Source organism: Euprymna scolopes, chromosome 6 (genome assembly GCF_053919585.1).
Source record: "Euprymna scolopes isolate OS-2025 chromosome 6, ASM5391958v1, whole genome shotgun sequence".
Lineage (NCBI taxonomy): Eukaryota > Metazoa > Mollusca > Cephalopoda > Sepiida > Sepiolidae > Euprymna > Euprymna scolopes.
This window is the reverse complement of record NC_136487.1, coordinates 92389831-92408405: the sequence shown is the minus strand read 5'-3', so window position 1 is coordinate 92408405 and position 18575 is coordinate 92389831. Positions and strand designations below refer to the sequence as shown.

Sequence of the window (18575 nt, the reverse complement as noted above, 5' to 3'; positions counted from 1 at the left end):
GGAGGTAGCAGATATCCTAAAAAAAAACAAGAAAAATTACTAAGCAGACCAAGCCTAGAGTTTAGTAACATTTAGGAGCCTCTAATTGTAGAAAAAAAAAAAACATTGTACACCCGTAAAATTTTGCGATGGAAGAGAGATAATCCCTTGTTGATCTTTATTAGAGTTGCCTTCTTTTTCTCAACTAATTTTTTTCACAAATTCGAAATAATAACCATAAAATAGAGACTAACTCACATAATACGAAAATATCTATGGAGCCAATAACTTTTCTCTTTTCTTTTACAAACAACAACCAACATGCTCGAGGACGGTTGAAAAGCCATTCCAACTGAAGCATTGCACAAATAACACTCAAGATGAGAACAATAGTTGGATCAATACAAGTAATATAAACAATCAGCTCTCATTTAAAAAATCCAGAACTTGAAATACTGTAATGCTGAAATACTGTAATGCTGAAATACTGTAATGCTGAAATACTGAAATACTGTAATACTGAGAAAAAGTTTGATTAATCAACAAAAAAGACAGAAATATGTAAAATAGTTTATTAAAACAAAATTTCAATATTAAACGATTAAATGTTAATAACAAAAATGTTCACAATTTATCACAGTTCATTCATGTCATTCAAATATTTATTCAAGTTTTGCCCATAGAAGGAGACAAGCATCACACACACATGAACAAAGAATTATTGTCTTATCAATGTGACTATTCATTTAGAACATTAAATCTTTAAAGCAAATAAAAACTTGAAATAAAATAAATTAAGCATACCCCCATCTTCATGCAAAGTTTATACATATCGGTTCAACATACCAGCACTTTCCTATATCTTGCTTATACTAAATGGTCAATAAAATTGGTTAATTTGATATGATTTTTATTCATAAATAAATCAAAGGACATAAGAAAAAAGAGCTTTAGATGTATGAATTTTCAGAGAATTAAGATATCAACTATATATCAGTAATAATCATTCGATTTTATTTTCTCCTGTTATTTAAACTCATGATTTACACTAAAAATGGAAACTAATTTCTCATTTAATGCTCCTTCTTCAAGCTTACTCATGTACTATTTTTCTAACTTTGTCTCTCATGTCAGACTGCTGTTAGAGTATCTTTAATGGTCAGATTCATTTTAAAAATTCACTATCTCTTCAGCATTCCTCTCAATTTGGTAGGTACCAAATGAGACATGATCAAATATGAGTACACATATTACACTTTGATCTTGTGTTAATTTATAGTTAGATATGCTTATATCTACATGATTCATTTCTAAACTAATAACGTTATCATTGTGAATTTTGAAACACAGTTGCTAAGTGTAAGGGTGAATAATGTGAAGTGTATTTAGTTTAATTTATGCACATATGCAAAGAGGAAGTGGAAGCCTTTTGTAAAAATTTTGATACCTGTGATATTTATAAAATTTTAAGAATAGGTATCAGACATCAATTAATACATATTCCTTAAAGTTCAGGGTTTTTTTTTTTTAGTATTTTAAAGGATTTTTAGGGGGGCATAACATGAGTACAACCTTCCATTTGAAAATTCAAATATTTCAGATTTGCATTGAATTTGATTCATAATCATTAAATACCAATTAAGATTCTCTGAATTTCAGTTTCTTCTCAAGTCTCTTTAAATTTTAGACATTTTCTAAGATGAAAACCCTGTCACAGATTTAGATCAAAATTGGATTAAGGATCCTAGACATAAGGTTTATTAACAATATATCAGAAATGAAGAAGTGTAGTATCTTATATAAGCGATTCAAAGCCGTTCTGTTTGGGTCATTGCCATATCTTACGCTCGCTCTAAAATTCCCTCTGACAATATGTGTTTCTGTGGCATCGTGTAAAAGAAGTTTTTTTCAAAATGAAACTTCTAAAAAATTACCTCCGGTCAACCATGAGCCAGTCGAAACTAGGATCTGGCTTTTCTGTCAATTGAAAACGAATTTACAAGACAAATAGATTTTGACGATGCCATTGACCCGTTTGCTACAAGGAAAAGACGAAAACATTCTATGACTATGTTATCGAAGGTACATTCTTTTGTGAATTGCCGTGTTTTCCATTTAAATGTTCTGAAAGTAAACACTTGCTTTTAAAGACAATCGGGTATAGCGTTTTATGTAATGTAACGATATTTAACAAAAATATTTAATGCGATTGTCCCTCCTTTGTGACACTCTATTCTATCTTTTTTTTGTGTTGTTTTATATAAATACAACTACAAACCAGAATGAAAAATGAAAGAAACGAAAATTTATTTTTCTTTTACTCATGTCTATTTCCAGTTTGATATGATGAAAGAAAACTGTACAAATAGCATAAAAGTTTTTTTTGGCACTTATGCAGTTTTTTTACTGCAAATTCTCCAAACTTTCACAAGCGTTTCCGAGCAGATATCAGGAAGAATCGGGATATGCCGATGCAGAAACACTATGAAGACCAAAAACCCAAATAACGCAAAATAGTTGCTAATATATGTTAAAGAGAAAATAATTAAAACACCGCTGGTAATGTTAAACTTTTATTTTAACACGAAAACAAAAACGAAGTAAAAAAAATATAAACAAAAATTTTTTTGTAGATGTCTTTTATAAAACCTTTTAATTAAAAAATTTTTTTTGTAGATGTCTTTTATAAAACCTTTTAATTAAAAAATTTTTTGTAGATGTCTTTTATAAAACCTTTTAATTAACAAAAATTTTTTTTAATTATTGTTGTTTGGAGCCATTGTTTATTTTTTTTTGGGGAGGGGGTTTATGAATTTTTTTCTTGTCAATTTTGTTATGAATTTTTTTCTTGTTAATTTTTTTTTGTTGATGGTTAGTAGTCATGTTTATGTTTTTTTTTTGTTTTTTTTAATGATGTTTTTTAATGTGGTAGGGTGGTTGGCAAATTTTCTTTTGTTGCAAGAGCAGATGGTAACTGTGACGGTAGAGAAGAGGGCGTAGAAAAAGTGGAATGAAGCTGAGGGTAATATTGAGCTACCTGGTCCATTATGCAAGCGAAAGGATCTTTGAATTTCTGTCTCCACATGAACTCTGTCAGGTAGCATTCTAATAGTTCCCTATTGGTCCCACATTCGATTTTGTTTCTTTGCTTTGCTTCCCTCCACATTCTCTCGACATGGTTCGTTGTCGCGTGTGGAGTAGGGTCAACAAAGTTTATAGATTCATTATCTTAATTATCTGGAAACTTCGGCAAATAAAAAACTTTATTAAAGTGTGAAGTTTCACCAAAAAATAACTGAATAAAAATAATTCATTGAATTTTTTTAACGTCTGCTAACTGAATTCGATTGCCTAAGCAGTTCAGCATATCTGGGTTCTTCTCAACGGAAACGTTTGTGAAGGTTTGGAAAAATCGCAGTAACAGAACTGCATAAGTACTGTTATTTCTTTATAGTGTGAATTTAAATATAAAACAAAAAGATTGGTAACTCAAAGTTTCTTTTTTTTTTTCTATTTGTGTCTTATTTCTTCTTTTCTTCATAATTTTGTTTTTCCACCCATTCATTTATTAATAATAAATTATTATCACTTGATCCTTTTCTATTTTAATTTATTTATTCGCTTTGTTTCATGAGTTGATAAGGCAGGTCGGTTGTTATGTGCCTTTTTGTTTTCAAACCATCTTTTCTGATTTTATTCACTAACTGATTTTTCCTTCTTCTTTTTCAGTGTTTGTAACGATCCTTTTTCTTCTTCATAACAATTTATTTATTTATTCATCCATTTACTAAGTGACTCATCATAGTATACACTTATGTTTTTGTTCCTGAAAAGGTTTTCATGCTAGTAAATAAGTTTATTATTATTGTGATATTATGAATAGTTGCATTTTAAAAATCCTTGGATTTGAACTGATTGTTTTTTGTATATGATTTTGTCAGTGATTATAGTGTAAGCAGTAACATACCGGTCAGGAAGTAAGTAGAGCATGTATGAAAATTTAATGATAGCTAATCATTCAGCATAGGGTGATTTGGCGGTCAGTGAGGTGACATTTGAGCAGACCGCCCCAGGTGACGTTTACTCTAGCTATGCCACTGATAGTTAATCTACAAAAAAAAAAAAAAAAAAGTAAAATAAACAAAGGGTATTTAACATTAGTTCAAAGCAAATTTTTTTTTGCTTAAAAACCTCATTTTTAATATTTTTTTGGCAAACAGAAAAACTAATGTAAATACATTCATTGTAGTTACTTACTCTCACATACAAATACTATGTGGCATTTTTTTTTTTTTCACACAATTTTAAAAATAATTTTCTTTATGTTAGCTACAAAGTTGTAGAAACTAGGTAAAGCTGAAAACATATCCAGTAGAGTTGGGACGATTATTTGGAATCAGGAATCAGAAAAAAAAAGGAAACTTTTGATATCAGAAAAATATATGTCTATTTTCTGATGCCACAGTTTTTATTTTTTATTTTTGTTCAAAACTTAATGTTCCCTTGTTGGTTATTCCTTATCATTAGTATGATAAATATTTATTGATATTAAACTATCAGTGAAACTTAAATCTACAGATACCATCCCACAGGTGCAGTTTTACATTTGCGAAAATATATGCACATATATTACATTGGCTTTTAGGATAATTTGAAAATTAAAAGAAAACATTAAAAGAAAAAAATTGATTAAACAATTTTTTTAAAAAAGCCAACCTTATAGCTATATTTAGACATTTTAAAAAAGTCAGAACCAGGAATTTAGAACAGAAGTAGTAATCGTAGCAGAATTGCGAAAACTTTTGGAATCATCCCATCATTAATACACAGGGACTGTAAGAAGCTGGTACAACTAGTGAATATAAAATATATATTTCTAACAAATACTGATCCAATGAGTCACAAGTTTTTTTTTTTTTTTTTTTACACAGTGGTCACCACTTATCAAGGCCCGGAAGCCACTCAGGGATAAGGGTTATTGCAAGTACAGTACGTTAGTGAGTGTGGAGATTTGATGAAGTGTTTACTTAAGGAGGCGGTTCATTAGGAATTTGTTAACATTGGACTTGAACACATCCAAGTTGTAGTCAGGTGGGAAGCAGGCAGACGGAACAGAGTTCCACAGGTGTGCAGTTCTAAGAAAGAAGCTTTGTTCATGGAATCCACGTTTTGATTTAGGCACAGATAAAGAGTGGGGGAAATTTTTCACAGTGGATTCAGCTAGACGGGTGTTTTTCGTGAAAGATTGGCGAGGGGGGACCAGAGATTGGAGTTCAGACGAGCACCTGCCATGGAAATAACGATAAAACAAGGATAGGCTCGCAACGTCTCTTTTGTGGGAGAGAGGTTGCAGGGTAGAGAAAAGGGCATCACCCACTAAGCCACGAAGTCTATTTTGTACTCTGTCAAGGCAGGATAGGCTGTTTTTAGCAGCTCCTGCCCAGATATGGCAGCAGTATTCCATCCTTATCTAGTACAAGTTAAAACAGCACAATTGAATTGTTTTATTACATGTAGAAGTCAACATTTTGGCAGGAAATCTGAAACGTTTACAACTGATGATCTCTTCTTACTCGTCTTAGTTATTTAACACATTCGCTGCCAACTACAAGTATTCTCGTACCCTGGCATTTGCTAAACCTTGCCTACTACGAATATACTTGTAGTAACGAAATTCTTTTTCTACTAGTCAATGAACTGCGCTTCAAAGTAACACATATTGAATCGTATGTTTATGAGTTATCTCATATTTGGCCCCTGTCATATATTGTGTTTTTTTTTCGGGGAGGGGAATACATATATAAGTAATAAGTTGAATGATTCACTATAAATAAAAACTGATTTGAGTTATTTTTATTACAAAAATATCAAAACTGCTATTTGTATCTGGCACACTAAGATATTTTCTTATTTAATGTGCCAAACACGAGAATATTATAAATAATACAAATTTAATCTATACATTCCATATTATATTCATATTTGTTGACTTTATTTTTTGGAAATTGCAGAAAAAAATAGCTTGGCAATGACAATAAATTTAATAGAGCTATAGCTGCGAATGTGTTAATGAATGTCTACAAAGTTTATGGCAACAAATGATTGAGGTCTCTTTCTCTTATAGAATCATCCCATCATGATTACATTTGATTGTATTCAAGTCCCCATTTACTTGCTTTGCCATGATAGTAGGGTTAGACACCAAGTTGGTTTTTAGTTGCGTGCAAGCAACTCTATAAGTCACTCCATCGGTCTGTCAGTAACACTTTTGTGCTTGGCCTTTTTGGTTAAGATCAAAGGTCTGTTGTTAATAGATGCTGTTCTTAGCTTTTTAAGATCAAAGTGTTAAATATTAAATTGTAAATATGTTTTTGATTCTTAAACGCTGGGGATTTATTAGTTAGATTAAGATCCATAGAGTGAATGAGGTATTTTGGTAAATGTTGCCAGTCAAGAGTAAGACTCCAAAGTCTACATTTATTACTTTTAATCACTTTAGTCACAAAGACCCTGAACCCTTCCCCTCCCCAATTTCTTGTAGAACCTTGTGCCTAATTTTGTTGTTTAAAAATCTTTTGTTTTTTAATTAATTGTATTTTCAAAATTTTAAAAGCAATAAAATATATAAACAAGATCAAAGTGTGGGACCAGGAAAGACAAATGGTCTACGTTACGATCCTGGCCGTGGCGAGAATGGTGATTTGGACATCGCATCTGCAAGGTTGCCGGGGAGGGGGTCCTTTTCTGATCAGGATCTGATTGCTGTCTTTAAACACCAACTACGGGTGAAGATCAGATGTGATAGAAGAAGGCTGCATTGCGCTGCATTTGACAGAAGATGGATACATGTAGCAAGTCTGTGTGTACGAAGAGGAGCCAAATTTGAATACGTGTTCCCCGCCTACGTGTGGAACGCGCAGTTCCGTAAAGTAAAATTAAACAAGTAGCTTCTCAGCTAGCTGAGTGTGTGTTCCATCCCTCCCCGATTAGGAAGCCTCCAAATCCCCACCCCCTCCTACTTGCAATTTTTGTTTTCACCCCTTCCTCTAAATTTCACCCATCTTGAAGAGAAAGAAATACAAACTAACCCCCATCCCTTACCCACAAAATTTTCTTTTCTCCATTCACCCCCATCTAGAGGGCATCCCCACTTAGAGACTGACCCGCAGAAGCGAGGTTCCTTTTAGAAACCTAGTGGAACAGGCAGTCTATCAACTAGACAGTGTCGGGAGGGTCCTACTAATCACCTTTTGTTTTTTCTTCCCCCGCCCTCGGCACAAATGAATTATTGTACCATTTTATTGTTATCGTTTTTGTTTTTTACACGTCAATAAAAAATGTTTTAAAAATTGGGAATTAAGTAAGTAGGACATCTCCCAGTACAAAAGGGTGAATGTGGTATTATGGTGAAAGAAGATACTAGCTGGGAGAAACTTTTGATTTTGTTTAGTTCTGGAGTGACAAGGATAACCAACGACCCCCACAATCCCCCCTTTTGAGTTGGCCATGTGCCTAAGTTTTTTGTTTATTGTTGATTTTCAATGTATTTTTAACATGAATAAAGGATTTAATATCTCAAAGCGTAGTATCTGTTCTTACATGCTGTACTTATGTTTGTAACTTTGTGATATAAAGTGGGGGATCACTTTTCTGTATTAATTTAATGTAAAATGATCACCCACTTTACAACCAGTCAGTCTCAAAGTCATTCAAGTCATTCTCCAGATCATTGAAGTTGTTTTTGAAGGATTCCAGTTATTTTTTAAGCATTCAAGTCATTCTTAAGGTCATTCAATTCATCCTTAAGTTCATTAAAGTCATTCTAAGTCATTTACTTTTTATTTATTTAAGTCATTTCAGCCCATTTTTCGGTCATTTTAGTTTATCTTTAAGAATTTCATGTCAATCCTACATTCACGCATTCATTCATTACATGAGAGCACGCGACTAATGGCTATCGACCTTGTTAATGTGTAAGACAATCCAACTTCCTCCAAAAAGAGTAGCATGGAGCGAAACAAAAATTTAAATTGTCTCCAGTCTAGAAAGATTTCTTTCTTTAAACAAACATTACATAAACTTTGTTACTAAATGTAATCTCTCTCATCCAAGAGATAAAAATTTCTTACCTGAATAAAATACATTTACTTAGTTGTGCTTCTTAGGATAATAATCCTCAGTAATTATAGTAAGTACAATTCAAATTTTATACTTAAAAGAAACAAGATGTGAGAAGACATCACAATGTATTTTACCTTTATGAAATCCTTTGATTTTGTAATTCTTTTAAGAAGGTGATTCTGAACAATGTTATATATATATATATATATTGATTTTTTTTTTTTGTGGATTTTTTAGTGATAATTAAATATTCGGTATTAGCGTCTCCTACCAAGGAGATCAAGGAATTTGTTTTCCCTAAGAAAGATCACCCACATTTTTTGGATGTAAACAAATAAATATATATATTATTTATACAGAATAAATGACAAAAAGTTATATTCCAAAATTCATGATGTTGACCATCTTATAATTTATTCCTTTAATTCAGTGTACTTATACAATCACTTAATTATTATATCAATCAGTGAATTTGTTTGATAAAAATTCAATATCGCATAATGGAAAAATAAAAAGGTATTTGCAGTTTCTCTTCCAATTTTCGGATTTTAATCATGTCAAATCACACTTCCATCCTTTTGACGGATTGATTTTTGCTATTTTTTCTAATGAGTTAAGGGCATAATAGATTCACTGATTGATATAATAATTAAGTGATTGATTTTGCGCTACAAAACAGATACTGTCAAGAATTGTATAAGTCAACTGAATTAAAGGAATAAATTATAAGATGGTCAACATCATGAATTTTGCAATATAACTTTTTGTAATTTATTCTCTATATTGCTCTGTAATTACATTGAGCTTCTTAAATAAGGATTGATATATATTATAAAAAAATATATTTCTACAGAAATATATATATATTATTTATATTTATTTTATTTTCAAAACATGTTTTGCTGTTCTACAGTTTATCATATATAAGGAAAATTGGATTTAAATTCTGTAAATTAAAATTTACAACTAATTTATTTTTCGACAAGGAATACATTATTTAAAATTTTTTTTCCTTATTTCATGGAATTTCAATGAATGATTCATATCATCAGAGGAAACATAGTTAGCAAAATTATAGTCTACAAATTTTGCTTATTAGCACATAAATTGCAAACTAAAATTTTGAAAGAAAACACTTGTTTTAAGGCTGATGAAATGCTGATAAAAATTGCATTGTTTGTAGAAAAATAAATTTGTTGTAAATTTTAATTTAGAGAATTTAAATCCAATTTTCCTTATATCATTACTCTATCTTTAATATTGAGCTTTTGGTAATAGTCAGCTTACACACTTCTTAACTTTCGGTGTGTCTGCTACCAGAAGCAGTGACAAGGTAAATCAGTTCCTTCGCTTTTTTCTCGCGCACCAATATCTCCCCTGTGCATGTATTCTTTTTTATTACATTTTTCCGATTGCTTCTTTTTTTCATTTAATAATCATTGAGAAGTTTTGTGGTCTTATTTTAATTAAGAATTATTGAAATTAGTTTTATTTTTTTTTAAAGAAATACTGAAAACACTTTTTGCACTCTTTTTTTTAAAGAATTATTGAAAACATGTTTAAAAATTTTAATCACGAATTGAAATTAATTTAATTTTTTTTTTTAAGAATTTTTGAAAATACATTTTGCTGTGCATCATCAAAACAGTAACGAAAGACCTATTAGACAAAACTTCAAACATGTTTAGTACAATGCGATGGTTGGCTTAATAGCCAACAAACAAATCTGTTGAAAGTGTTCTGATCAAAGGAGAATGAATATTCAATGCAGAAAGGGCAAAAAATGTGTTGATGGATGTTCTTAGGCTTGCTCAAAATGCAAGAACACAGTAAATATAAGAGCGGGTTTGTTTTTCAAAGGTAGTCGCCTAAGGCTACATGAGTTATTGCAAATTCTGTATTGGTAAACCTTACCAGAACCAGTAGTGAATGTAGCAAAAGAAACAGACATCTCTCGACAAACTATAATAGAATGGTACAATTATATTCACGATAGTTGCACAATGTGCATGCTCGAAAATCCAGTGAAAATAGGTGGTCCTGATTAAACAGTAGAAACAGACAAAAGTAAATTTATGCACAGAAAATGCCATCAAGATATGGAGAGCAATGGGTTCTTGGTATGATCAAGCGAGAAACAAATGCGACATGATGGTGTTAGTTCAAATGAGGGATGCAAGAATCCTTCTGCCAATAATTCAACACTACATTCGGCCAGGCACATGAAGTGTGACAGATGGTTGATGTGCCTATAATGCACTATGGAACCATGCTGTGGTAAACCACAGATATAACTTTATTGATCTAAATGACCCTACTATTTACACAAATCGCTGGAGTTTATATAAAATTAAATTCAGGGCCGTGAGAGGGACTAAGCAAATAAACATTGATAGTCACCTGCAAGAATTTCTGTGGCGGTGGAGAATTAAAACAAACTATTCTGGGAATATTGGATACGTTTTTTATGATATTTGAAATCTTGTTATTTTGATTACAATAATTTTATTTTTTTACTTTCATAAACATATTTATTATATACATTAAAAAAAATTAATTTTATTTTTATAATTCCATAAACATATATTTCTTATAAAATTTGGAATAAAATAAAAACTTACTTTTTTAATTGCTATTAAAAGTGCACATAAAGACTAATTGTGTTATTTTTATCTTTTTATAATTTTGTTAATTTTTATTATATATTTTTCAATAAATCACTTCACAATAGAAATACTGAAGAACAAAAAATGAAGGAACTGATTTGTTTTGTCACCACTCCTGGTAGCAGACACATCTATATATCTATAAAAGTGAAATTTTGTGTATGTGTGTGTGTGTACATTTCCCTACCAAACTACTCTGTCAATTTTCAGTCTACAGATTCAAAATTTAGATAAGGGGTATTGAGATTTGGGAAAATCTTTTTAATCGTTTTTCGGACAGAAATTTGGCTGTCAAGGAGTCAAAGTTCAACGATTTGACCTTTGAAAACTCTACCAAACTCTTCTGCCAAATTTGGGTCTAAACAATTGAAATTTTAGATTTAGGTTACTTGGACATGGATCAAACTTTTTAATTTGAGTCCAAAACAATAAATGTTAAGGGGTCAAAATTGGGGTCAAAGTTTTTTAAAAAAATTACTTCTGCGATCTCTACCAAATTACTCAGAAAATTTTTGGTCTAAACATTTGAAATTTTACATAAAGTGCATACAGGCATAGGGCAAGTTTTTTAATTGGTTTTTGGCCGCAAATTTGGCTGCCAAGGGGTCAAAGTTCAAAAGATTTGACCTTTGTGGCCTCTAGCAAACTATTTAGCTAATTTGGGGTCTAAACATTTGAAATTTTACATAAAGGGTATTCAGACATGCAGCAAGCTTTTTAATCAGTTTTTGGGTGAAAATTTGGCTGCCAAGAGGACAAAGTTGAAAGAGTTGACTTATGCAGACTCTACGAAACTCCTCCACCAATTTTGAGTCTAAATACTTGAAGTTTTAGATGTAGTTTACCTGGACATGAGTTAAATTTTTAATATATATATATATATAAATAAAGTTATGAACAGTACATAGGGCAAAGTCAAGCTGAACTGCAAGTCATATATATATATATATATATATATATATATATATGAATCAATTTTTTTTGTGTGTTATAAAAATCAATATACTAACAGTTAAAACATTCAAGTAAGTTTCAATAGGAATTAAATTTTTCACAAAATTGACACCATTGAAATTTTTTCTTTCAATTTCATTTGAGATCCATTATCTGTTACTATTCCATAAAATAACTGAAACATTAGAACGTAAACAAATGAAATTCATATTTTGAACAGATTTTCTTTGTTTAATAAAACAAAAATAAAATTAAACAAAAATATCTCTGAAGAATGTATTTAAAAAAGTGTAAACATTTAAATAATTATTTTTATTGATGTTTTAAAATTTAAAATGATTAATTTTTATTTTTAAATATAAAATAAATAAATAAATAAATAAATTCATTTTGATTCGTTTAAGTCACTTTTTTATTTCTTGACCTCATATTGCAAATGTTATTTTATTGTTCTTTCAAGGTAAAAATTGTAAATATGACTATATTTGAAAATTATTTCTATCCAGCAATATATATCCACATGGGCAACACTGGGTGAATACCACTAATTTTTATTAAAACTTAAATATTATTTTCCTATACAATCATAAGCTTTGCATAACATAAAATTAAAATTGTATTTAGAGTAGTTACTGAGGATTGTTATATCAAGAAGCAGTCTTGATTTATTCATATTTAAGATAATGTTTTTTTGAATTTTGGGAACATGAATTGTTAAGATTAAAAATAAAACCAACAACAAAAAACATTTTTTTTCGATCATTAAAATGGTGAACATCAGATTAAAGCATTTTTTGTGTAACTTCTTAATTTGGAAAAACTCAAGTGAAAGATTGTAATTATCATTAACCCCCCCCCCCAAAAAAAAACATGCCCTTTCTTTTTTTTCTACTAAATTGAATAAGAATTAATGTAATTTTATAATAATAACAATAATATATATATATATAATTTTAACTTATATACATATATTAAAAGGCAACCAGCATCCATTTTTCTTGTCTTATTTCCATTGGTTAGGGATTGGAGACAGTCTGATAATCTGCAATCTCAAAGGTTGGCAGTTTTGAGAATTGATTCCGTTCAAATTTGGTAATTTTTTTTTTTTACTTTAACATGACTAATTGTAATATCAAGGGAGATAACTTATCTCAACTTAAAAACCAAGCATTTTTTTCAACAAAGATTTTCTGTCTTCTACATTTATATTTTTATCTCAAATTACTTTCAGATTATTTTTTCAGCCATTGATTTTTATTTACAAAAAAAAAAGAAGATTTTTAAAAAATTTGCTTTGAAACAGAAATTTTATTGGATAGTTAAAGTAAAACAACTTAAAATAATGTATTGTGGGCAAAAAAAAGACAGATTTTAATAATTGATTTTAAAGTCAATTGTTAAAAAAAATCTAAAATTAAGTTGAGATACATTATCTCCTTTAATATCAAAATTTGCCGCTCTAAAGTAAAAAAAAAAAAAGGAGAAAAGTTCTACTGTCTAAAATATTTAATGATGGTTTGCATCCAAATTTTCTTGGATCATCCAATGCTGTCTGGCCCTCCACCTCAAAGAATCCGCATTGTTCCTCTTAATGTGGCCAAGCCAACATAGTGACAATGCAAAAGGTATGAGCACTGAGATGACTGAATGAAGAAGTGGAGTGAGATGGGGTAACAAAGTGAATAAAAAGATATTAAAAAATAAAACAAAACAATATGTTGTGTTTTGATAATAATTTTCTCTTTATTTCTTTTTATCTCCAATTATTAGTGTGTCAGTTCTTTCTGATATTTTAAGGATAATATCTATTTTTCAAAATGTCCTTTGCAAAATAATTGGAAAAAGTTACATCCAAAATGTTATTTACTACCATTAGAACATATGTTAGAACAAACAAAAGTAAAGAATTAAGAGATAAAAGTATCTAAATGAATAAAGTGTTTTGTCTGTATGTGTATGGACTTGTGTGAGCGAGTTCATGAGACTATGTATAAACTGTCACTATGTTTACTAGTCTATAAGGATGTGTTATGTTGTTTGCCAAGAATTTATAGCCGAGAGGCTAGTTTGTTTCGCAAGTTTAACTACTGGAATAAGGTGCTACAGTACTTCGACATGACGGAATACACTAATGATTGAAGATGAAATGGTAAGAAATATAAACAAAATTATCAAATACCAAAATATTAAATATTTTCTTTTTAACACTTTGTTACTTCCCTCTTCATATACGATGACATAATCAGGTTGAGACACTGGTTCCCATTAGATCATCAAAGTTAAGTGACGTTGAACGTATCTACTACTAAAATGACTGACCATTTGTGAATATTAGGTGCTGTACGTGCTCTGCTTATCTTTGCATTGCTTCTAATCGTCCTAGATTTCTCCTTACCACTGGATTCAAGTAGTACTGACTCGAGATAGGAATGATTGGTTGGTTGGTTGGTTGGTTGTTTTTGCTTTACGGCATATCGACCCTTTTCAGGTTATTTAATGCCGAATCCAGTTGTTTTGAAGAAAAAATTTTCTCATAGAATATATTTGTTTTTTTCAAGTCGGTTTCTATTTAACCCATAGTTGGGACCCTAACAGGTACTACCACTCTGGGTCAGAGTGGACCTGGGAGCAATGCCAATTAAAGGGTGGCTTCACACTCCCCAAAGCCCGCAAGCTGGGGCCTCACCATCGGATATAGTTTAAGGTCATATCCAGGACCAGGAATGATTGGAGATTGCATCACAATTACACATGTAGGCACTCTTTCAATGGGTAGCCATAATCTGTCCAAACTAAACGGAGCCATACATAACATACTTCAGTCTTCTTCATTCAAATTCCCCTCTGCTTGCACCAGTTGTATTGTCACAGCCTTCTAAAATCTATCTATACACTATGCACAATGCTTTAAGTAATCTAAACACCTTAATAATAATTGAAGTTATTGAAAATAAATGTGCAATTATTTACAAAACTGTAAAACAATTTTTATTGCACTTTTTCTCTCCCTAGATCATACTGATTCAGACAAAATTCAGATTTAGAAAAAGCAAAAAATAATTAAGAAAAGGCAAAAATAACATTTCTTTTCTAGCGTAAACTAAGTCATATAAACCAACAAAGAAAATATTGATCAATTTAAATGCTTTCTCTTTTTTATCTTGATATAATAATTGAAAATACCTAAAAATATAAAGAAATTAATTTTTAAAATTAAAAGGAGAATATCCAATTTTTCAAGTGGCAGAATATCTTGATTCTTGGTCAATTCATCAATTTTAACTTGTCTATTAAACTTTATTTTAATTTTGCTTTGTTAGTTGCAAAAAAAAAAAAAAAAAAAAATGAAATGGTATTGCTTTCAAAATATAGAAACTAAAGTTTTGGATATACAATAAGACTAAATGATTAATAACTAAACATATAAATATTATTGAAGAATTCAATGAATTAAAAAAAAAAGGAAAGAGATTAATGAAGATAATGAATGTGTTAGTGTCACAAAAATGTAAGTATGAACAAAAGCTGACAATGTTAATATATTTTTAGATGCATATTAAATAAACAATTATATGGAATACAGAAAACCCCAAATCCAAATCCAGAAAACTGGATCATTTTTACCCAATTTTCTTTTTGTTTTAAAAAAAACAAAAAGAATCCACTTAAAATTTGATGTTGGCAATGATTCAATGAATATCTGATGAGAAATGATGTGGTCACAAGGCAGCAGAATGTGGTCAGTAGTGAACTACACAAGACTCGTCTGTCGCTCTAGAGCAGCAATCTTTTGGACACTGAGAGGTTCCTCGCTGATTGACATTGGAAGATTTTCTTTTTGTTGGAGTAGAAGAGGCTCCATTGGAGGTTTTGATGTTGATGTTGACACGGGCAGCAACAAATATAAACTAAAAAAAAACAGAAAAATATTTGGCATACTTTTCTCTAATAATATCAAGGCTCTCTGGTAAAGGTGAAAAAAAAAGAAAAAGAAACAAGAAAAGAAAAGGGGGAAAAGAATGTGTATCTTTCAGTAGAAGGTAATTAAGACAACATAAAATCATCATCATTTTTGGTTTAATGTTCTCTTTTACATGTTGGCATGGGTTGACTTCCAAACAAATCTATCTTTGGCCAGATCGTTATTTCTCTTTTCTGAAGCACATCCTTATCACTTACTCCTATGTTTTCATTGGCCTTCCTCTGCTAACTCAACCTTGATCTCTAACTCATTCTTTCAATGTGGCTATACGATCAACGTCTCCTGTTCTCCACATATCTCCATGCACTGTCCAAATTTTATCTTCATCTAAAGTTATCAGATTGAACCCTGTCTTTAAGGCTTACATGACATTATCCATCATATTCTCATATCATTTCTCTCCATGCAACACATATCTTCCACTCTCATTTGCCAGGTTTCTTTCAATACATATCACACTTTGTACACATACTTGATAGACTTTTCACTTGGTCAACAGACCCAATACTCTACTGGTTAGGAACAGCAAAAGTTCTCTGAACTTATTCCACCCATTCAATCTTGCAATCACGTCAGCATCCCCAGTGATCCAATGGTATCACACAAAAAACAAAAATTCTGGATAACTTCAATAGCTTCACTATTCACATATACTTTCTCTACATCCAAGTTCACTGTACATATTCTCTCAAGCTTGAGTTGCTCTACACTCCCTTTCTACAAACTGAGCAAAGAAACTTTCCATTTCTAATTATCACTTTAGTCTTGACTAGTGGGGGTTCCCGGCATTGCCCGTATGTTTTGAGGTATAAAAGAAGGGAAAAAAAAAACAGTTTTGGTAGGAAGGTAGGCTTGAACCCAAAGCCTTGACGTGAAGGTGGAAAAGAAAGGGAAAAAAAACCTGTAATCTTACTTGCTGACTACGATAGGAGAGGAATGAAAACCGTTTTAATTAATGATTAAAAAAGTTAATAAAGACAGGTGCGTGAATTTAATGAGGTCAAACATCACACCATAGAGGGAATTAAATCGTGCACTTAACTTTTGCTGCAAGGCAGTTTTTTGGTTTTGTTTCATCAACTTTGGCTACCTGTAGTTTTTTTGGTTGGGGAGAAAAACCAGCTCCCCATAAAAAGGTGAGTTAGCAATTGTCTGATATAAGGGGCTTCCCTCGCATTGATCAAATCTCATTGCTTTTCTGGACGAGTGTCAGGGAGTTTGAAAAAGTTATGGGCTCAGTTTCACTTTTATACTGAAAATCCAAAGAAACACGTGTAGACCAAGAAATATCGCGAAAATAGCATGTAAAAGTCGTTCAAATAAAAGATAGACATGACCTCCCTTCATAAATCGTAGATATAATAATTTAGACAGTATATTAAAAGTTTTAAGAATGAGTGACCACCCTGAGCTTTATATTTCTCTGTCCGCCATCTATGTGTGTGATACTATAGAATGCCTCCCTCCCCTTATAAGGACCACCAGGATAGATTAGTTAGAAAATGAAAAAAATCTTTGCCGGACATACACAAAAAAGGCACATACTAACACACATTTTGCCTTTTATATATATAGATAACATTCTCTCTAAGTCCTTTACTTTTCATAGCTTTCCTCTGTCTTTAACTTATGATAATTAAAGATTATAGAAACTTATCTATACAATCGGCCATTGATTAAATTAATACATGGAATATTCAATATCATTCATAGTTATCAATTTAGTGAAGAAGATTTCAGCTAGTGAAGAATATGATGGCAATATGGTGGCAACTGATATGGTCTACATGTTGGGATTCCAGATAAAGCCATTTAGGCACATCAATGAGAATCAATCCACATAGTCATCTGTATGATTCTGACTTTTATTGTCAACTGTATTAACTCACCTGATTATTTCAATTAAAGATATGACTTGTATCTCTTAATAACGAACCACAGCTTTATATCTCTCTGTCGTCCATCTGTGTGTGATACTATAGAATGCCTTCTTCTAATCAGGATAGATTAGTTAGAAAATGAATTAAAGTAAAAATACATTAAAAAGAAAAAATCCATAAAAAGTGATGGGTTCATTGTATTACCATGACAATTAGCCATTAACAGCCTGAGTGAGTTGGGATAGAAAATGGGAAAAAGGTTGAAAAAAAAAAAAAAAAAAAAAATGGATGTCTCTAGTTCTGGTGAAAGCAATTTGAGAAAAAAAAAATGGACATCTGATTTTCAGATAAAAATATACATAATTGCAAGTCACCAGTTTTTAGAGAGAGAGAGAGAGAGAGAGAGAGAGAGAGAGAGAGAGAGAGAGATATCATGGGGATGGAGAAGAGGTGTGATGATGGAGTTTGTTTCAGTCAAGATCCAGAAGTTGACAGATAAGAATTTAACCCAGATGTAAAGACACTAGCAACAAAATGCAAATGACACACACACACACACCAGTTGCTTGCATACAATGTCTGTATCTGTGTTGTTTTATGCATGTAAACACTGAAATATGGCTTTGCATATGTGACTGCAAATACCAGAAATCAAAACACAACACAACATAGATAAGATGCATTTAACATAAGATAGTTCACCAGGAGTGCATGTTTTTAGATGAGGATTAATAATTTGGATTATTTGGACTACTGTTCTCATCTTCAATTCTCACAACGTTTTGCAACAGATCTTATGGCACAATGGATATAAGTGTTAAGTTATAATCAATTTTAAGTGATAGTATTCCAGCAGTTGAAGGTTCAATCCTCAGTATGTACGATATGAGGTCAAGCTAGTTACATGAATCAAATAAAAGGTTACATTTGAAATTCCATACAGATTCCAGAATTTGATGAGACGTACCAGAAGAAGGCCAGCGATTAAATCAT

General features: G+C 31.0%; 1 protein-coding gene across 2 annotated transcripts in view; it reads right to left on the bottom strand.

Annotated features, from left to right (window-relative positions):
* Positions 1-537: 537 nt before the first annotated feature.
* Positions 538-18575, bottom strand: part of LOC145277790 (solute carrier family 61 member 1-like) — a 125101-nt gene continuing 107063 nt past the window's right edge. The window contains exon 13 of one of the 2 annotated variants that reach the window (XM_080129606.1): positions 538-4088. In XM_080129606.1, the coding sequence (XP_079985732.1) occupies positions 3998-4088 (91 nt within the window). In that variant the 3' untranslated portion in view covers positions 538-3997. Of the gene's footprint in view, positions 4089-13438; positions 15629-18575 lie in introns of those variants that run through there. The other variant, XM_080129605.1, reaches the window with a different exon arrangement.